This window comes from Microcaecilia unicolor, chromosome 3 (genome assembly GCF_901765095.1).
Source record: "Microcaecilia unicolor chromosome 3, aMicUni1.1, whole genome shotgun sequence".
Lineage (NCBI taxonomy): Eukaryota > Metazoa > Chordata > Amphibia > Gymnophiona > Siphonopidae > Microcaecilia > Microcaecilia unicolor.
This window is the reverse complement of record NC_044033.1, coordinates 436,205,721-436,222,163: the sequence shown is the minus strand read 5'-3', so window position 1 is coordinate 436,222,163 and position 16,443 is coordinate 436,205,721. Positions and strand designations below refer to the sequence as shown.

The following is a 16,443-nucleotide window of genomic DNA, read 5'->3' as shown; positions in this document are numbered from 1 at the left end:
ATGTATAAAAAAGTATCTGTATATACCATGTAAACCGCTTTGAGTGTAGTTGCAAAAAAAAAAAACCAAAACCCAACACACAGGCGGAATATCAGGTCCCATTCCCCTTTCCCTTATCCTGGTAGACCAGTCTAGGTAAGCATGTTTTGTCCTCTACCAGCAAATGATGGTGATGGAAAAAGCCAAAATTTTCCAATGATGACATAACTGGCATAAGGAGTGGTATGTGCAGCTAAGCTACCTGCCAGTATTCTCTGTCTCCAGCAGATGGTAGTGGCTGAAATGGTGCAGCAAGATTCAGTTGTTGTGGGCTCCTAGGGATTCAGGTTGTGGTTTGTCCTTCCCGGTCGAGCCAGATCGCTGTGGAGCTTTCAAAGTGTAGGGGTCACTTCTCTCTTGGTTGAACAGGATCCGAACCATCTCACAGGTCACAGTTGTTGCTGTTCCACTGTTTGCTCAGTTTTCTCTGAGCAGTTACGGCTCCCTGGAAGAGAAGGGGGCAGTGAGCATCTGCAGGTCCCTAAGTTTCTCCTCTCACACTATTGGGTCTTGAGCTTTTGGGTACAGATGCTCTCCCTCTGTTTTCTCCAGAATTTGTGCTCATTATGCACCAGTTTTAAAAAGCCTTGAAGAAACCCAGGGAGGAATTAGCAGTAAGCTCTGAGATTTGAGGAACCTTAGGACTGTCATCATTTGGAGATCTACCCCAGAAGAAGCACAAGATGGCCAAAATTGGAGGCACTTGGCTAGAGGATTCAAGTTCCCTGACCTCTTTTTAACCAGGGCACTGAGGGAGGATGAGGAGGAGCCATGCAGTCCGTTAGATAGCCTTGGTGTTGAGGATGGGGAGGTCTCTGTGGGGAAAGATGACTCTTTATTCATCCATCTTTTTTCGTGGCTTCCCTTATTGCAAAAGTCAGCGCATAGCTTCGTATTGTGGAGGCAACAACTGAGGAAAAGTCCAATGGAGATTCAGTCTTGAAGGGGCTCCAGATGCCCTTGAGTCCTTTCCTCTCCATCAGATGGTTCACCATATCATCCTGGCAGAATGAGATTCATTGGATAACCTCCTTGTGAGGGGAAGATTCTCGCTAAGTTCTGCCGCCTTCTGCTTAAAGACCTGGATACCTTGTTCCATTTCCCCAATGTGGATGCCATTCTAATGGCTGTAACCCACCAGACAATGATAAATAGTGGAGGGCAGTACAGCCCTCAGGGACCAATAGGATCAACTACTTGAGGCAGTCAATTTTAAGATGACATTCTCCTCTTTCCCCCTTTCCCTGAACCCAGATTCTTTATAACTCCACTCCAATATAAGTGACATACATGCCAATAGTAAATTTCTCATTGGTTCCAAGGGCTAGGCATCTCCTCTGAGACTAAGTACTCTCTTTGATCAGCAAAAACAACACCTGAACTTCAACAGCCTTCAGGCAGGAGCATCAGACTCGAGTCCTCCATGCCCCAGTAAAAAGCACTGCTGCATGAGGTGCAGGACCAGCCAGATCCATGACATTTTTAATGCGGTACATGTGATAGGTATTTCAGTGCCTAAAACTCAGATCAGTTTAACTGTAGGATTTTCACTTCTTAAAAAGTGACTGAATATGTTCATGTAATTTCATGTTCACCAGACTTTGTGAGAACAGCTCGATGTGAATGCATGCATGGGGTGTTTTTAGCAGCTCTCTAGTGTTAGAATGTCATGCCAGAGCTGGGTCTTGTTAACCCTTGGATGCCTAAGAGCTGAGCATTTCATCATATGCATTCAGACCAAGGAGGTTTAATGACAGGAGATGGAATGAGCCTATCTGGGCTGAAGCCAGTGGGCAAAACTTGCCACAATATTGGTTTGTCCGAGAGAGGCGTATGTCTGCTAGGTACGGATGGGGAGAGGGATCTTGGGGTGATAGTATCTGAGGATCTGAAGGCGATGAAACAGTGTGACAAGGCGGTGGCCGTAGCTAGAAGGTTACTAGGCTGTATAGAGAGAGGTGTGACCAGCAGAAGAAAAGAGGTGTTGATGCCCCTGTACAAGTCGTTGTGAGGCCCCACCTGGAGTATTGTGTTCAGTTTTGGAGGCCTTATCTTGCTAAGGATGTAAAAAGAATTGAAGCGGTGCAAAGAAAAGCTACGAGGATGGTATGGGATTTGCGTTACAAGACGTATGAGGAGAGACTTGCGGACCTGAACATGTATACCCTGGAGGAAAGGAGGAACAGGGGTGATATGATACAGACGTTCAAATATTTGAAAGGTATTAATCCGCAAACGAACCTTTTCCGGAGATGGGAAGGCGGTAGAACGAGAGGGCATGAAATGAGATTGAAGGGGGGCAGACTCAAGAAGAATGTCAGGAAGTATTTTTTCACGGAGAGGGTGGTGGATGCTTGGAATGCCCTCCCGCGGGAGGTGGTGGAGATGAAAACGGTAACGGAATTCAAACATGCGTGGGATAAACATAAAGGAATCCTGTGCAGAAGAAAGGAATCCTCAGGAGCTTAGCCTAGAATGGGTGGCAGAGCTGGTGGTTGGGAGGCGGGGCTAGTGTGGGCAGACATATACGGTCTGTGCTGGGGCTGGTGGTTGGGAGGCGGGACTAGTGCTGGGCAGACATACGGTCTGTGCCGGGGCTGGAGGTTGGGCGGCGGGGATAGTGCTGGGCAGACTTATACAGTCTGTGCCAGAGCCGGTGGTGGGTGGCAGGGATAGTGCTGGGCAGACTTATACAGTCTGTGCCAGAGCCGGTGGTTGGGAGGCGGGGATAGGGCTGGCCAGACTTATACGGTCTTTGCACTGAAGAGGACAGTACAAATAAAAAAAAGTAGCACATAGGAATTTATCTTCTTGGGCAGACTGGATGGACCGTGCAGGTCTTTTTCTGCTGTCATCTACTATGTTACTATGTTTTTACTATGTCCAAAACAATAGCAATCGCTACTGAAAACAATAGCAAACTTGTGAGGTTTATATTGTTTTATTAAACCACCTAGTTTTTGCATTTTTTCTCTGTTAGGAGGGGATCGTGGGGGGGGGGGGGGGGGGGGGAATGTAAGGGGAGTGGAGGGATTTGGGGAGATTTTGAGGGGTCTGTAAAGGGGGGGGAGTTAATGTTTTTGTCAGCGCTTCAGAGCAGCAGAAGGTAAACGGATACTGCAGGATCTGCTGGATTCTCCTGGATCCTCTTAGTAAACCTTTAAAAGTTCACTTTTTTGTTCCCCAATCGTTGAGACGTTGACTTTTTACGTATATTCCCTTTTTTTTTTTAATGCCTTTAGATGTTTTTAACGCTGTGGCTAGTCTCCTGGACTCTCCTGCTATCCTGTAGCATTCTTGTACTCTTTAAAAGTCAATTGTGGCAAGCCCCCTTTATTATTTGCAAGGCTGTATTGTGGATTTCAGTGCTATGCTATATGCCTTTCTTTCTTTTTTTTTTTTTTCATCTCAAAAAGACAGCAACAGCAGCAATCCATGACCTGGGTGCCTCTGTCTATCCCAGGATTAGACTCCAACCGACCGATGCAAAGCGATTTAACAGGGCAGGAAAGACTCATGCCCGGTTAAATCTCTTGTGGTATGTGCTGAATATTGACCAGCAAGTTTCTTCCTCTCTGTCCGTTACTCTGCTCATTGTCTCACACACACAACCCCCTTCCTCCTGGAAACCTTTCACTGCTCCACATGCTCTCTGACAGCTTTTCTATTTATTTGAAAGCTTCCCATATGTAGTTCCTCTGTGTACATCCCTATGCTGCACAAAGCCAACATGTTTCTAAATATAACCAAGATAAAACAATGCACAACAACAATGTGGATGCAACAGCTGATAGTTTGTTTTGGACATACGAAGATGGCGGCTGCTAGGGGAACGGCTTCAGCTTTTTGATGTGTTTAACCCCCCCCCCCCCCCCCCCACCCCCTTTCCAAATCCCTGGGAAGGATAATCAGTGGAAGGCTGTACTGGCTAAAACTTCAGGGGGTGCTTCTCCATGGTTTCACTCTTTTATGCATTAAATCTTATTTGTTCTGTTATCACAGGAAAAGATATATTCTGAATCAATTTGTAAAAGAAATTTCTTTTTTTTAAAAAAAGCTTTTATTTTAGACACTAATCAGATAAAGCGAATTACATTGCAATTTCATAAAACATATATTCTGTAACAAGCAATTGGGTCTCTTCTTTCCTGTGAGGGGAACTAAAGCAAAATACAGCAAGTTGCTGATTGGCTTTACTAAAGTCCCCAACTTCTCTTTCTTTAACTCTGTTTTTAAACATTGTTTTTTCTTTCACTTCTAACTGCTTATATGCAAAGGTCTACGTCTGTTGACTCCCTCCCAACTTTCCTAGTTTCTGTTGAATCTGCAGTTAATTACCCCTTTTTCTTGTTTGTTTACTTTCTCAGTTTCATTCCTTCAGAAATGCTCCCTCTCCTGAAGTCACTTCACTTGCTCCCTATCCGTTTCCGTATAAAATTCAAGCTCCTCTTATTGACTTATAAGTGCATTCACTCTGCAGCTCCTCACTACCTCTCCACCCTCATCGCTCCTTACATTCCTTCCCAGGAACTCCGTTCACTAGGCAAATCTCTCCTAATTACACCCTTCTCCTCCTCCATCGCTAACTCCGACTCCGTTCCTTTTGTCTCGCCGCACCTTATGCCTGGAATGGGCTTCCTGAGCTATTACGTCTAGCTCCATCCCTGGCCGCCTTCAAATCCAGGCTAAAGGCCTACCTCTTTGATGCTGCTTTTGACTCCTAACTTGTCACTTGCTCGTAACCTTTATCTTGTCTTCCTCTCTTCAATAGTCCCTTTCCCTATGTGTCCTTCTGTCTGTCCTACCCTTATCCTTATTGGTCCTGTCTGTCTGTCCTGATTTAGATTGTAAGCTCTTTTGAGCAGGGACTGTCTTTTCTTCATGGTCAATTGTGAAGCGCTGTGTACGACTGGTAGCGCTATAGAAATTATTTATAGTAGTAGTAGTAAATGCTCTTATCTTTAAGCTGCACTTTGCCCCTAGAGTCTGTCATGTCCATCTTCACCTTTCTGGTATTCTGCTGATGTCTCCATTTGTTATCAGTGTTCCCTGGCAGGCTGCTATTGTTATCACACAACCTCCCAATAAAACAGCCAAGCTCTGCTTCAGTCAGAGGTTACAGAGTACAGACTCCATTTTGCATAACAAGCAGCTATCATATGCACAGAGATTTCTACAGACGTCATGCCTTCTCCCGTCATTAAACCTCCTTGATCCAGACCATTCTCAGCAGTTGTCAGAAGCACTTAGATTCCAAAGGGTTAATGGGTTCTGCTATTGCTCCGCAAGTAAAACTTAGGCCCTATGAAGACGGATTTGATGTCATGGGTAGTGGTGTATCTCTGGCAGACTCTCTAAGTATGGATAAGAGGAGTCACCAGAGCAAGACACAAAACTGTAAGAGGGTAGCACAACATGTCAGACCTGATAGACTTACCACCCAGGAATGCTAAAAAATCATCCCGTACATTCCTTAATCTTCACTTCCCAAATTGTAAAGGTATTAAATACAAACTAACGCATGCGTCTACCTTTTCCTACCTGAGCGCACAATTCTGGAATGCGCTGCCACGAAACATAAAAACGACCTACGAACAAGCTAACTTCCAAAGTTTACTGAAGACCCATCTCTTCAACAAGGCATACAACAAGGAACAACAAATATGAACTCCTGTACACATACCCAGAACTGCCCTTACAATATTTGCTTGCCAAACCATTACCATGTTTTTCGCTACTACTAAATGCACATTTTCTATATAACTCTTATATAATTCTTAAATATTTCTTACTATGATTGCTTGCTAAAATATGATCATGTTTTATCATTATCATGTTACCCAAAATCCTTCTGTTATTACTAATTGTATACTTTCTCATGTATTCTCATTATTCATGATGTATTGTAAGCCACATTGAGCCTGCAAAGAGGTGAGAAAATGTGGGATACAAATGCAATAAATAAATAAACTTTTCTATTCTTGCCGAGTCTGCATGTTTTGTTCCTCTGTAATCTTAGCATGAATCTTGTACCTGTCAGGTTGTCATGCCTCCCCTCTAAGAAGTGATCATTCACTGTAGGACCTTTTCTGGTATTCATTTTCTCTTATCTTTTCTACCGGTAGCACATCATGTCAGAACCTGAGGAGATCACCACCATGTCTGGCCAGAAGCTGCCACTGAAGATGTCTGTGGATTATATTTCTTTCTCTGCTCACACAGATTACCAACAAACCAGCGAGTTCATTCGTGCCTTAAAACCACCACATGTGGTAAGTTTCCAGGTTTTGCTTGTCCTGCCTTCCCCTCTCTGCATGATCACACTGAATGCTGTGATTTCCCCAGCAGGTTCTGGGTTGTAGTGAAAGCTTCCCTGTGAGATTTGTTCCCCTATGCTAATCTAAGCCAAGGAGGCTCCAGGAGTATATGAGCTTTCTGTTCTGGATCTGAGCACCCAGCCTACTGAAATTCATAGTCCACCAGGCCATAACTGAGACTTCAGGACACAACATGAGGCTCACAAGAGCTATCACTGAAAGAATGTGTGTGAAAAAATGTGTGCATTTATAGGTTGGTTACATCTTCGAGCAGGAGTGGTCAACTTTTATACATAGAGGGCAGCATGGATATCTGTATTATCCCTTGTGGGCCGTGCACAGAAAATTAATAAATGCACCAAATAACACTGTCAACAAAACTCAGTGTGGTGACTGACTAAACATAAATTATTACCAGAATGGACTGTTTACCTTATACTTTTGTCTTTCCAAATAGTTGTTAAAACTGTCAAATAAAGTCTTATCCCATTGTTGTATCCTTCAGCAGTTCCACTGACAACAAAACTCTGGTTAATAACATCTGTGCAGGCTGTTTTCTGTGTATACTTCCCTTGGTCTCGCAGACCACATGAAATTCAATGGTGGGCCACATGTTGCATGCCCCTGTGTTACAGTGAGGTCATCAACCATCATTATTTTAAAGTTGAACTTAATATTTTTATCATGTTTTAAAACTGTGGCAAGAAAAAAAGATGGAATGAGAGAGGATCAGAGTGCAAGTGCACCAACCTCTAATTATGCCTTGCCTTCACAGATACTGGTGCACGGGGAGCAGAATGAGATGGCTCGGCTGAAAGCAGCAGTGATTCGAGAATACGAAGATAATGACGAGGTCCATATAGAAGTGCATAATCCAAGGAACACTGAAGCTGTTACCTTAAACTTCAGGGGAGAAAAACTGGCTAAGGTACAAGAGTAACGCTTTTCCCTTGTTTGGTGATTGTCAATTATATGTGTTAGTATTCGGTCTGTTTTTGGCCTGTCTTTCTCTTAATATCTTTAGTTTGTGTTTTATTCATAAGAAACTTTCTTGCTTACATCAGGTCTGGAGACTTCTTCACTGATGTGAGTGAGACATCTGTGTTCACAGCAGCTTTGTATCATTTAAGTATAGACTAGCCGTTAAGCCCGTAAAAATGGGTGAGATTTCCAGCTACCCTCGTCGCTGCCGCTCCCTCCCCCCTCCGTGCCGGGCCCCCTGCACTGACCTGACAGCACCTCTCACCTCCGTGTGAAAGTGCTGCAGGCCAGGGGCGTAGCTACGGGTGGGCTTGGGTGGGCCCAGGCCCACCCAATCTCGGTCTAGGCCCACCCAGTTTCTCTGATCCACCAATTGGCACCGATCTTCTAGGCGCCGGTTAAGCACAGCTTTTTAGTTCAGCTCCACAAGCCTGGAGCGTTAAGGCCTACCTTGTTTTCTTGCAGTGCTCGGGTCCGGATCACAAGTCGGTAGTGGAGTTACTCGCTGCTAATGCCGCTGCTGCCATAGTGGTTTGTCTGCACTCTGCAGCTACTCTCACCGGTGCCTGCTGCTTTGCCCCTCCCCCGCGGCGTGAATGCGACTCGTCGGGCCCGGTCTCTTCCAACTGTGCCTGTGTACCACTGCCAGCACTGAGCTCCTCCTAGGACCCGTCCCAAATCTGGGTTGGATCCTAGGAGGAGCTCCGTACTGGCAGCGGAACACAAGCACAGTTGGAAGAGACCGGGCCCGAGTCGCATTCACGCCGCGGGGGGGGGGGGGGCACGGGGGGGGACAGGGCAGCAGGCACCGGCGAGAGTAGCACGATGCTGTGTCACTTGGGACTGCCCCAATCTTCAATGGTTCCTCAGCTCACACCCTCAATGGATTATTGAGGATCTCAGCTGCAGGGGCTAACGGTGCAGATGGCCTCTCCGTCGGAGCAAGAGAGAAAAGTCAAGATGGCACAAGCTGAGTCTTCCGCGATTGTAAAGTTGGACTTGCTTAGTCTTTTTGCCTTACTGCGCTGTTTTTTGCTTACCTGATGCCTCGCAAGCAGAAGGGGAAGTGAGAGCCCTTCTTCTATTGGGCGCAACGCCTCCTGGACTGGCGGTGTCTCAACCGATGATTGTGGGATATTTGACTTAGTCTCTCGATGGGGGCAGCTTGGGTGGAAGCACTGACCTGTTTGGGGGCGAATAACAATTAAATTCTGACCTTGGCTTAGCAGAGATTTTTCTTGTGCAGTAATAGAACCCACCACCATCTTGGTCTTATAACTTTTGAAAACCAGACTGTGATGGATGCAAAACACTGTATCTATCCAGGTAACTTTCCATCAACTTGGTAACATAACCCTCTGTAATTTTCATAAACAATGGGATAATTGCAACAGGATGATAATTACTCATTACTTGTAAATTCCCTCTGGAATTTTTAGGAATTGGTGTTAACACAATGTCCCCCCAATTTGCTGGGAAAAGAACTTGTACAGTATAGCAAACCGCTTCCAATGGAGATACAGTAATTGTATCTAACATAGGGATATAAAAAATGATTTATATAAAATTGGAAGCCCACACCCATTTTTATCCTGCCTGGGAACATACTACTACTACTACTTAACATTTCTAGAACGCTACTAGGGTTACGCAGCGCTGTACAGTTTAACAAAGAAGGACAGTCCCTGCTCAAAGGAGCTTACAATCTAAAGGAATGTAATATTTTATAACCTATTAGGCACATAATCTGAGATCATCAACAAGTGGGGCGCGTGGGGGACAGGGCAGCAGGCACCGGTGAGAGTAGCACGATACTGTGTCACTTCAGCCTCAGACGGGCCTCAGCATTCCCCCGCGGGACGGTGTAAAAGCCTGGGAAGATCCCAAGGATCCCGCTGTATCCGTTTTTTACTTTTGCCCTCCCTCGTTGCCACAAAAAGGGCCAGGTACAGGATCCAGCCCAGTCTGCAGTGCTCTGCTCCACGTGAATAACTACGGTCATTTGAGAAACCAACATTCAAGCCCAGGTAAAAACAAATGTTTTAATTTTTATTATGTGTAATGCTGGACTGCTGGTAGGTTTCAGGGTGGGGATAGGCTCAGTGCCCAGGTTAAAATAAAATTTTAAAAAAGGTTGTAGATTTCATGTTGGTGTGGATGGTCTCTTTTTTTTAATTGTAACCTGGGCACTGCAGAGCCTATCCCCACCTAGAAACCCACCAACATTAAATACAAAAACGTTAAAAAAATTATTTTAACCTGGGCCTGGGTACTGCAGAGCCCAGGATTTAAAAAAAAAAGTTTGCATTAATGTAGGTGGGTTTCTGGGTGGAGGTGGGCTCTGCCATGCGCAGGACATTAAAATACAAAATGTTTTAGATTTAATGCTAGTGTGCTTTAAGGTGGGGTGGGATGAGATTAGGAAGGGCAGGGGAGATGCAAGACGGGGGGGGGGGGGGGGGGGGGGTGGGGCTTAGGACAGGGCTGATGTTGGGCTACAGGGAGGGGTGGGGGTAGAGTAGGGCTATTGCCTAGCTACAGGATGGATAGTGGATATCTTGTCATATGTTGAGGTGTTTGCCATTATAGTAGACTTGTGTCTGGTCAAGTTTAAGATACGGGATAATGTAACTATATAAAAATATTGTTTTTTTTCTATTAAGTATCTATGTGATTTATGTTGATGCAGGGCAGCTGTTGGGCAGACTACTTAGAAATTCATGATCAAATGCATTCTAAGGCATTATTTTGTAGTATTCTAAGAAACACTACTCATACTTATATACATAGTGCCCACTCATATTAACTCTGGGCCCACCCAAAATGTCAGGTCTGGCTACGTCACTGCTGCAGGCAGCAGCAGATCGCTCTGCTGCTGCCTGCAGCGCTTCCTCATGGAGGTGAGAGGCGCTGTCAGGTCAGTGCAGGGGGCCCGATACGGAGGGGAGCGGGGATGGGGGGGAGGGTGGAGGTTGTTTCGCTCGATGTTCCTTTCCAGGCGGCATCCAGCAATTCGACTCCGTTTTCCTCTCTGTTCCACCCTCTGACATCATGACGTCTTGACGCGAGGGCGGGACAGAGAGGGAAGTCTGTACTGCGCATTTGCAAGTGAGTACGATCACTTGCCGTTTATATGTTTGATAGATCTGCTTGCAGATCTGTGTTGTGAATAGTCGTTATAGATATCCTGAAAACTAGAATCTCCCAAGACAGATTCTAAAGAGTGCATATTTAGCTTCTTTAAGTTTCTTAATGTAAGACTGAAATCAGAGACTACGCTCCTTAAAGTGGAGGAGTGGCCTAGTGGTTAGGGTGGTGGACTTTGGTCCTGGGGAACTGAGGAACTGAGTTCGATTCCCACTTCAGGCACAGGCAGCTCCTTGTGACTCTGGGCAAGTCACTTAATCCTCCATTGCCCCATGTAAGCCACATTGAGCCTGCCATGAATGGGAAAGCGCGGGGTACAAATGTAACAAAAAAAAAAATTATCTCATCAATGTCTTTTTGTAGATATGGTCTTTAGAACTAGTCACAGAATTCAAACCAGAATCTACATAAAGAGCTGTACAGAGTTAACATTACTTCCCTCTTTCTACTAGTGATACCTTCCCTTATGCATCCAATTATATGCCTAACCTTCCCAACTGCTTTCTTAAATTGACTGGCTACCTTGAGATTAGCAGGGATAATGACCACCAGGACTCTTTCCTGTTGGCAACTGGTAGTTAGTTATTCTTGTCCCAAGTGATTTATGATCTTTGGTTTTCTCTGTCCTGGCATTTTGCGTCTACTTTGTTGCAGATTTATTTTTTTGTCATCCATTGACTGGCACTTTTTTTTTTTAATATAAGCAATTTTTGAGGAACATAAAGCAACTGTACCGTGGATAATACCATTGCAGAGCTACTGTGTATACAAGAGTTGCCTTGCAATATGCATGAACAGACTTTCATTTAAAAAAATTGCAACAATGCAGAATTACATATCTTTTGTTTTGAATAATTAGCACCAATTTGTGATAATATTGGCTGGATCCTCCCCCCCCCCCCCCCCCCCCCCCCAAAGTTAACAGCAGTAAGGAGAACAGGGTAGATGATGACCCTTCCCCTACTAAACTGCTCCCCTGGATGGTCTGTACTGCCACTTAAATATCAGAGGCCCATTGACTGGCACTTTTTCCTCTGTTTTTTTTGAGTTCTGTTATTTAACCAGCTTCTTCCATGGTTTATCATTTTTCTTTTCATGCTGACTGGCTAGTTTGCTTAAAGCTTTTTCTGTTTGGAACACTGTCAAAGGCCAACCCCCCCCCCCCGTTTGGAACACTGTCAAAGGCCAATTCCACATAGACCACATCCAACGCATGCCCCCCCCCCCTCAAAATCAGTGTCCCCTCCATTCTACTGCAGTGTTCACCTCATAAAAAATTCCATCAAGTTTGTTTGGTAAGATCTTTTCTTTCTGAATCACTGCTGCCTAGGATCCCATTATTGCTGCTTCAAGATGTATCACATCATTGTTTCCTTCAGTAATATTTTCATTATTTCAGTGGTGTAGCTAGGACTGAATGGGCCCCAGGTAGAAAAACTGAGATGGGCCCCCTATAACATCATCTCTACCAAGACGGTGGAGTGTGGAGGGTGGGGGGGAGGGAAGAGACATCCTTTAAGAGGTCCAGTAAACAAACTCTGCAAAAAGCAAACCTGTCACAGTAATAGAAATTGAAATGCAATTATCCAAAACTGACATTATAATTAATAACTTCAGAAACAAACAAAAAATTATTTTCCATCTTTCTTATCAGTGCATTGCTTTATTCTCATTGTCTCCTGCTTTTCTCTGTTTTTTTTTTAAAACTCTTTCCAGGTTTTCCTGTCCTTTTGAAATTTCTTCTCTGTTTCAATTATCCATCTTTCCTCTGTGTCCCTACTTGTCCTAGCCAGTGTCTCCCCTCTGTGTCCCTGTCCCTATCTCACCCCCATGTTCAATATATCTTCTTTATGTCCTTATCTTACTCTGTCCAGCATCCTTCTCTGTGTCGCTATCCCTCCCTTTGTATCCAGCATCGCCCCTCTGTGCCCCTGTCCAGCATCTCTTTTCTGTCTCCCTGTCCCCTCCCCAGGTCCACTTTCTCTTTCCTTCTACCCGAACCCCACCTTAATCTCTCCCGTTATAGTCTGTCATTTCTTCATTTTCTCCCTCCCTTCCTCCTTGGTCCAGAGTATGTGTATTTCCCCCTCCCTCTTTGGTCCAGGGTGTCTGTCTGTCTTTCTCTCTTGCACCCTGGACCAAGAGAACCTACCCCTCCCTCCTTGGTCTAAGGTGTGTGTGTGGGGCAGGGGGGGGGGGGTGTCTCTCTCTCCTTGGTGTCTGTTGACTGGCACTTTTTTTTTTAGTATAAGCAATTTTTATTGGTGACCATTTGACAAATAAAATATACAGTATGGACAATACCATTGCAGAGCTACTGAATATACAGGAGTTGCCTTACAACATGCTCAAACAAACTTTCATAAAAAATTGCAACAACCCTGAATTAAAATAATCTTTTGTTTTGAACAATTAGCACCAATTTGTAATAATATCAGCTGGAATCCCCCTTTCTGTCCTTCAAACTCCCCAGTGTGTGTGTGTGTGTGTGTTTGTATGTCTGTCTGTCTCTCTCTTCCTCCTCCTCCCTTGTTCCAGGGTGTCTCTCCAGCTCCTCACCGGTTCTGCACTCACTGCAGCGAGTTGCGGCAGAGACAGTGCAGAAAGTTGCCTTTCTCTGGCCAGCAGAGCATTTCCTCGACATCGTCCTGCTCATAGGAAGTTGCATCAGAAATGTGGGACATAGCTGAGGAAAATAGAGTTGCATAGCTGTAATGGGTGTTCTCCATTATCTGCTGGATATTTCAGCCAAACAAGTGGTTATGTCACTGGGCGATGGCGCCGAATCGGAGAGGATAACAAGCAGTGAAGACTTAAATGCATGTGCTGGAATTCTCATCAGTTCATACTTGAGCACAGTTTAACTCAGGGTTGGGAGGGAGGGAGCCTGTCCATGGAGAAAATAAAGTTGCATACCTGAACCAGGTGTTCTTCATGTACAGCTGGATACTTCAGCCATACAAGTAGTGACTCCCAAGCTATAAGTCGCTCTTAATAAAGTTGTTAGTAATATGCGACAAAAAGCATAAAGGGCGATCTGAAAATTTTTGGCTGTGGTGGTGAGTTGAAGTGTTTACAAGGAAGAGTTCAGAACCATCTAGTAGTACAATGGACTTTGATCCTGGGGAACTGGGTTCGATTCCCACTGCAGCTCCCTGTGACTCTGGGTAATTCACTTAACCCTCTATTGCCCCAGGTACAAATAAAGTATCTGTATATACTATGTAAACCGCTTTGAGTGTAGTTGCAAAAACCACAGAAAGGCAGTATATCAAGTCCCTTTCCCTTCTAGTCTCCAACATAGGAACAGTTGCACAATCTAAAAGAACAACAAGCACACAGTCTCTCTCTCTCTCTCAGTTCTTCAGATCTGATGATACAAGAAACGATCAAACTCCAGTTTCTAAGAAAACTCTGTCCTAATGGATTGCTGACTATCGCCTTCTGTTATGACTTACAGCTCACAACCCTTGATCTATGGCAACTGCGGGCCATATTGTCATTGTGCTTCTGCTCATCCTATCTGCAAGGCAGCCACATGGTCCACAATACATGCTTTCACAAATCACTACAATTCGGACCATCCAAGCTTTTCAGATTCTTACTCTCAACACATCCACTAGTATTACCACTTTACTACCTCCTCCACATCATTGCTGCATTTGTAGTCAGATTTGTGATTGGAATGGTTGGATGGCAATACCCCCTTATTGTGAGGTTGATGCCATCGAACCACCAGAGAAGGGGTTTCTTCATGTCAACTGAATGTGTGTTGACAGAGGTTGGGTGTGTTTGGTTCTAAAATCTCTTGAAATGGCCTTATAAAAGTTTCATGTATAGATGAGTTATATATAGTACTTGTAATGTCGCTATCATACAATATATCGTATACAATCGCAGTCTGAGGCATGCTGTCAGGTGCTGACATCAGTGCCCAGCAGGCTCAAGGGAAATCAAGCTCCGAGGCAGCAGTATAAACAGCTTCTCACTTCAAAGGACTGCTTCCATCAGCGAGTCTTGCTGCCTCTCTCCATGCTGTCATCTACTAACAATTGCAACCTGAGGCACGCTGTCTGGTGCTGACGTCAGCGACCAGTGGGCTCAAGGGAAATCGAGCTCTGAGACAGCAGTATAAATGACTTCCCACTTCAAAGGACTGATTCCATCAGGGAATCCTGCTGCCTCTCTCCAAGCTGTTGTCTACCAACAATCGCAACCTGAGGCACGCTGTCTGGTGCTGACAAGATTGTCCAGCGGACTCAAGGTAAATCAAGCTCCGAAGTGTTGCCCCTAAAGGGGCGTGCAAAGGGGCACCAGGATTCCTTTCCTTATGAGGCTACGTAGACGGAGTAGATTGCTGGATGACTCTCTTCTTAGCCCAGCTACTCCTCATACGCTGAGGATATGGAATTCCCTGGGGGCTCATAAGGATTTCTTTGTATCCCGCTATACTCCTTTACAACACAACACTCCTCTGTTTCCCACTGGGCTTACTTCTGGGGTGTACAAGACTTGAGAAATTAGAGGACTGGTACACCTGGGACAATTTGTGGATTATGATGAGAGATTTGTGGCTTTTGATGTATTGCAACAGGAGTTTCACCTTTCTGAGGAACATTGTTTCACTTATTGTCAAGTTATGCATTTTTTACAGAGTAAATATGTTAAGCCACGTTTGATTGGGGAATACACTGAATTGGAGAACATATGTAAAGATTCAGATTTACTAGACATTTACTGGCAGCTCTGTATAGATATGTGCATGAGTTGTTGCAGCCTGCCTTCCAACTTCGTAAGAGGTGGGAGAGTGAGCTAGGGGGTGTCATTTGAGCCTTCAGACTGTGGGATGCTTTGTATGCTGAGCTTGCTACTGTGGCTATTGCAGCTAATGTCCAAGATAACTCTGGATAGAATCCAACACTGGTTCCCGCAGGCCTCTTCGGTGTGGACCTAAGGTACACCAGGTCATATATGGTGGACTTGCCCTAAGGTTAAAGCTTTTTGGAAAAGTGTCCAATATCAGATATCACTGTACCGGCCACTGGTGCCTTAGGATCCGGGGATGTTCCTGTTCAGTAGAGCTATCCCGAATCTGAAGGGTGCCCAAGTGAAGCTGGTGCGCATCATCTGCTTAATGCTGCAAAATTAACTTTAGCTACTTGTTGGAAACATATTGAGCCATCCTCTATGTCTGTCTGGAGGGCGAAACTGAGTTATATTTATCTGATGGCGCAGTTAACCGCTAAAAGGCATCACTGTATGCCTAAATGGAAAAAGATCTGGGGTCCTTTGAACTTTCAGCTGGCATGGAGAGTATTTCCTGAACCCACTTTTTTTTTTGGGCGGGGGGGGGGGGGGGGGTTGGTGTAGGAAATGGGGGGGGGGGTTGAGATTCAGAAGGTTCTTGCTATACTCAAACTAAAAGTTTTGAGGTTTCTGTATTGCTTGGTGTTTCTCCTCTTGTTTTTGTATTATGTACTTTGCTGTATGGTGTTATATTTGATTAGGTCATGTTGGCTTTGTTTGTTGCTCATTTTGACTGTGTTTAATAAAACCTAATTTAAATTTAAAATTTTTTTTACAAGGCTCTAGTTTTCTACCTCATCTTTGTTCCTCCCCTTAGCCAATATAGCTGTGTCTTTTTTCAACTTCTTAAATGTTCCAGTTTCTAATGGTAACTTTAAGAGGGTTGGTCTTGACTAATTTTAATTATGATAGTCCCTTGAATTCTCAGCAAATGTGTTCAACCCACAGTTCATTTAGCCTTTGCTTTTTGTACCTGTATTTAGGCATCACCCTTATATAGTGCAAATACAGGGCAAAAGTATCTGTTCAAGATGTCCGCCTTTTTTCTTCTCTCTCGTTATTAAAGCCATCCTCCCCCTTATGAGTCCCCTTTGGCTGTTCTCATTTTACTGTATAATCTAAAGAGAGTTTTATCCCCTCTCTTTACTGATTG

The 16,443-nt window shown here is 44.6% G+C and overlaps 1 protein-coding gene across 1 annotated transcript in view; it reads left to right on the top strand.

Moving 5' to 3' along the window:
* CPSF3 (cleavage and polyadenylation specific factor 3) overlaps window positions 1–16,443 on the top strand; it is a 59,429-nt gene that overhangs the window by 29,628 nt on the left and 13,358 nt on the right. The window contains exons 10-11 of the mRNA XM_030198885.1: window positions 6,165–6,311; window positions 7,132–7,284. Coding sequence (XP_030054745.1) covers window positions 6,165–6,311; window positions 7,132–7,284 — 300 coding nt within the window. The remainder of the gene's footprint in view (window positions 1–6,164; window positions 6,312–7,131; window positions 7,285–16,443) is intronic.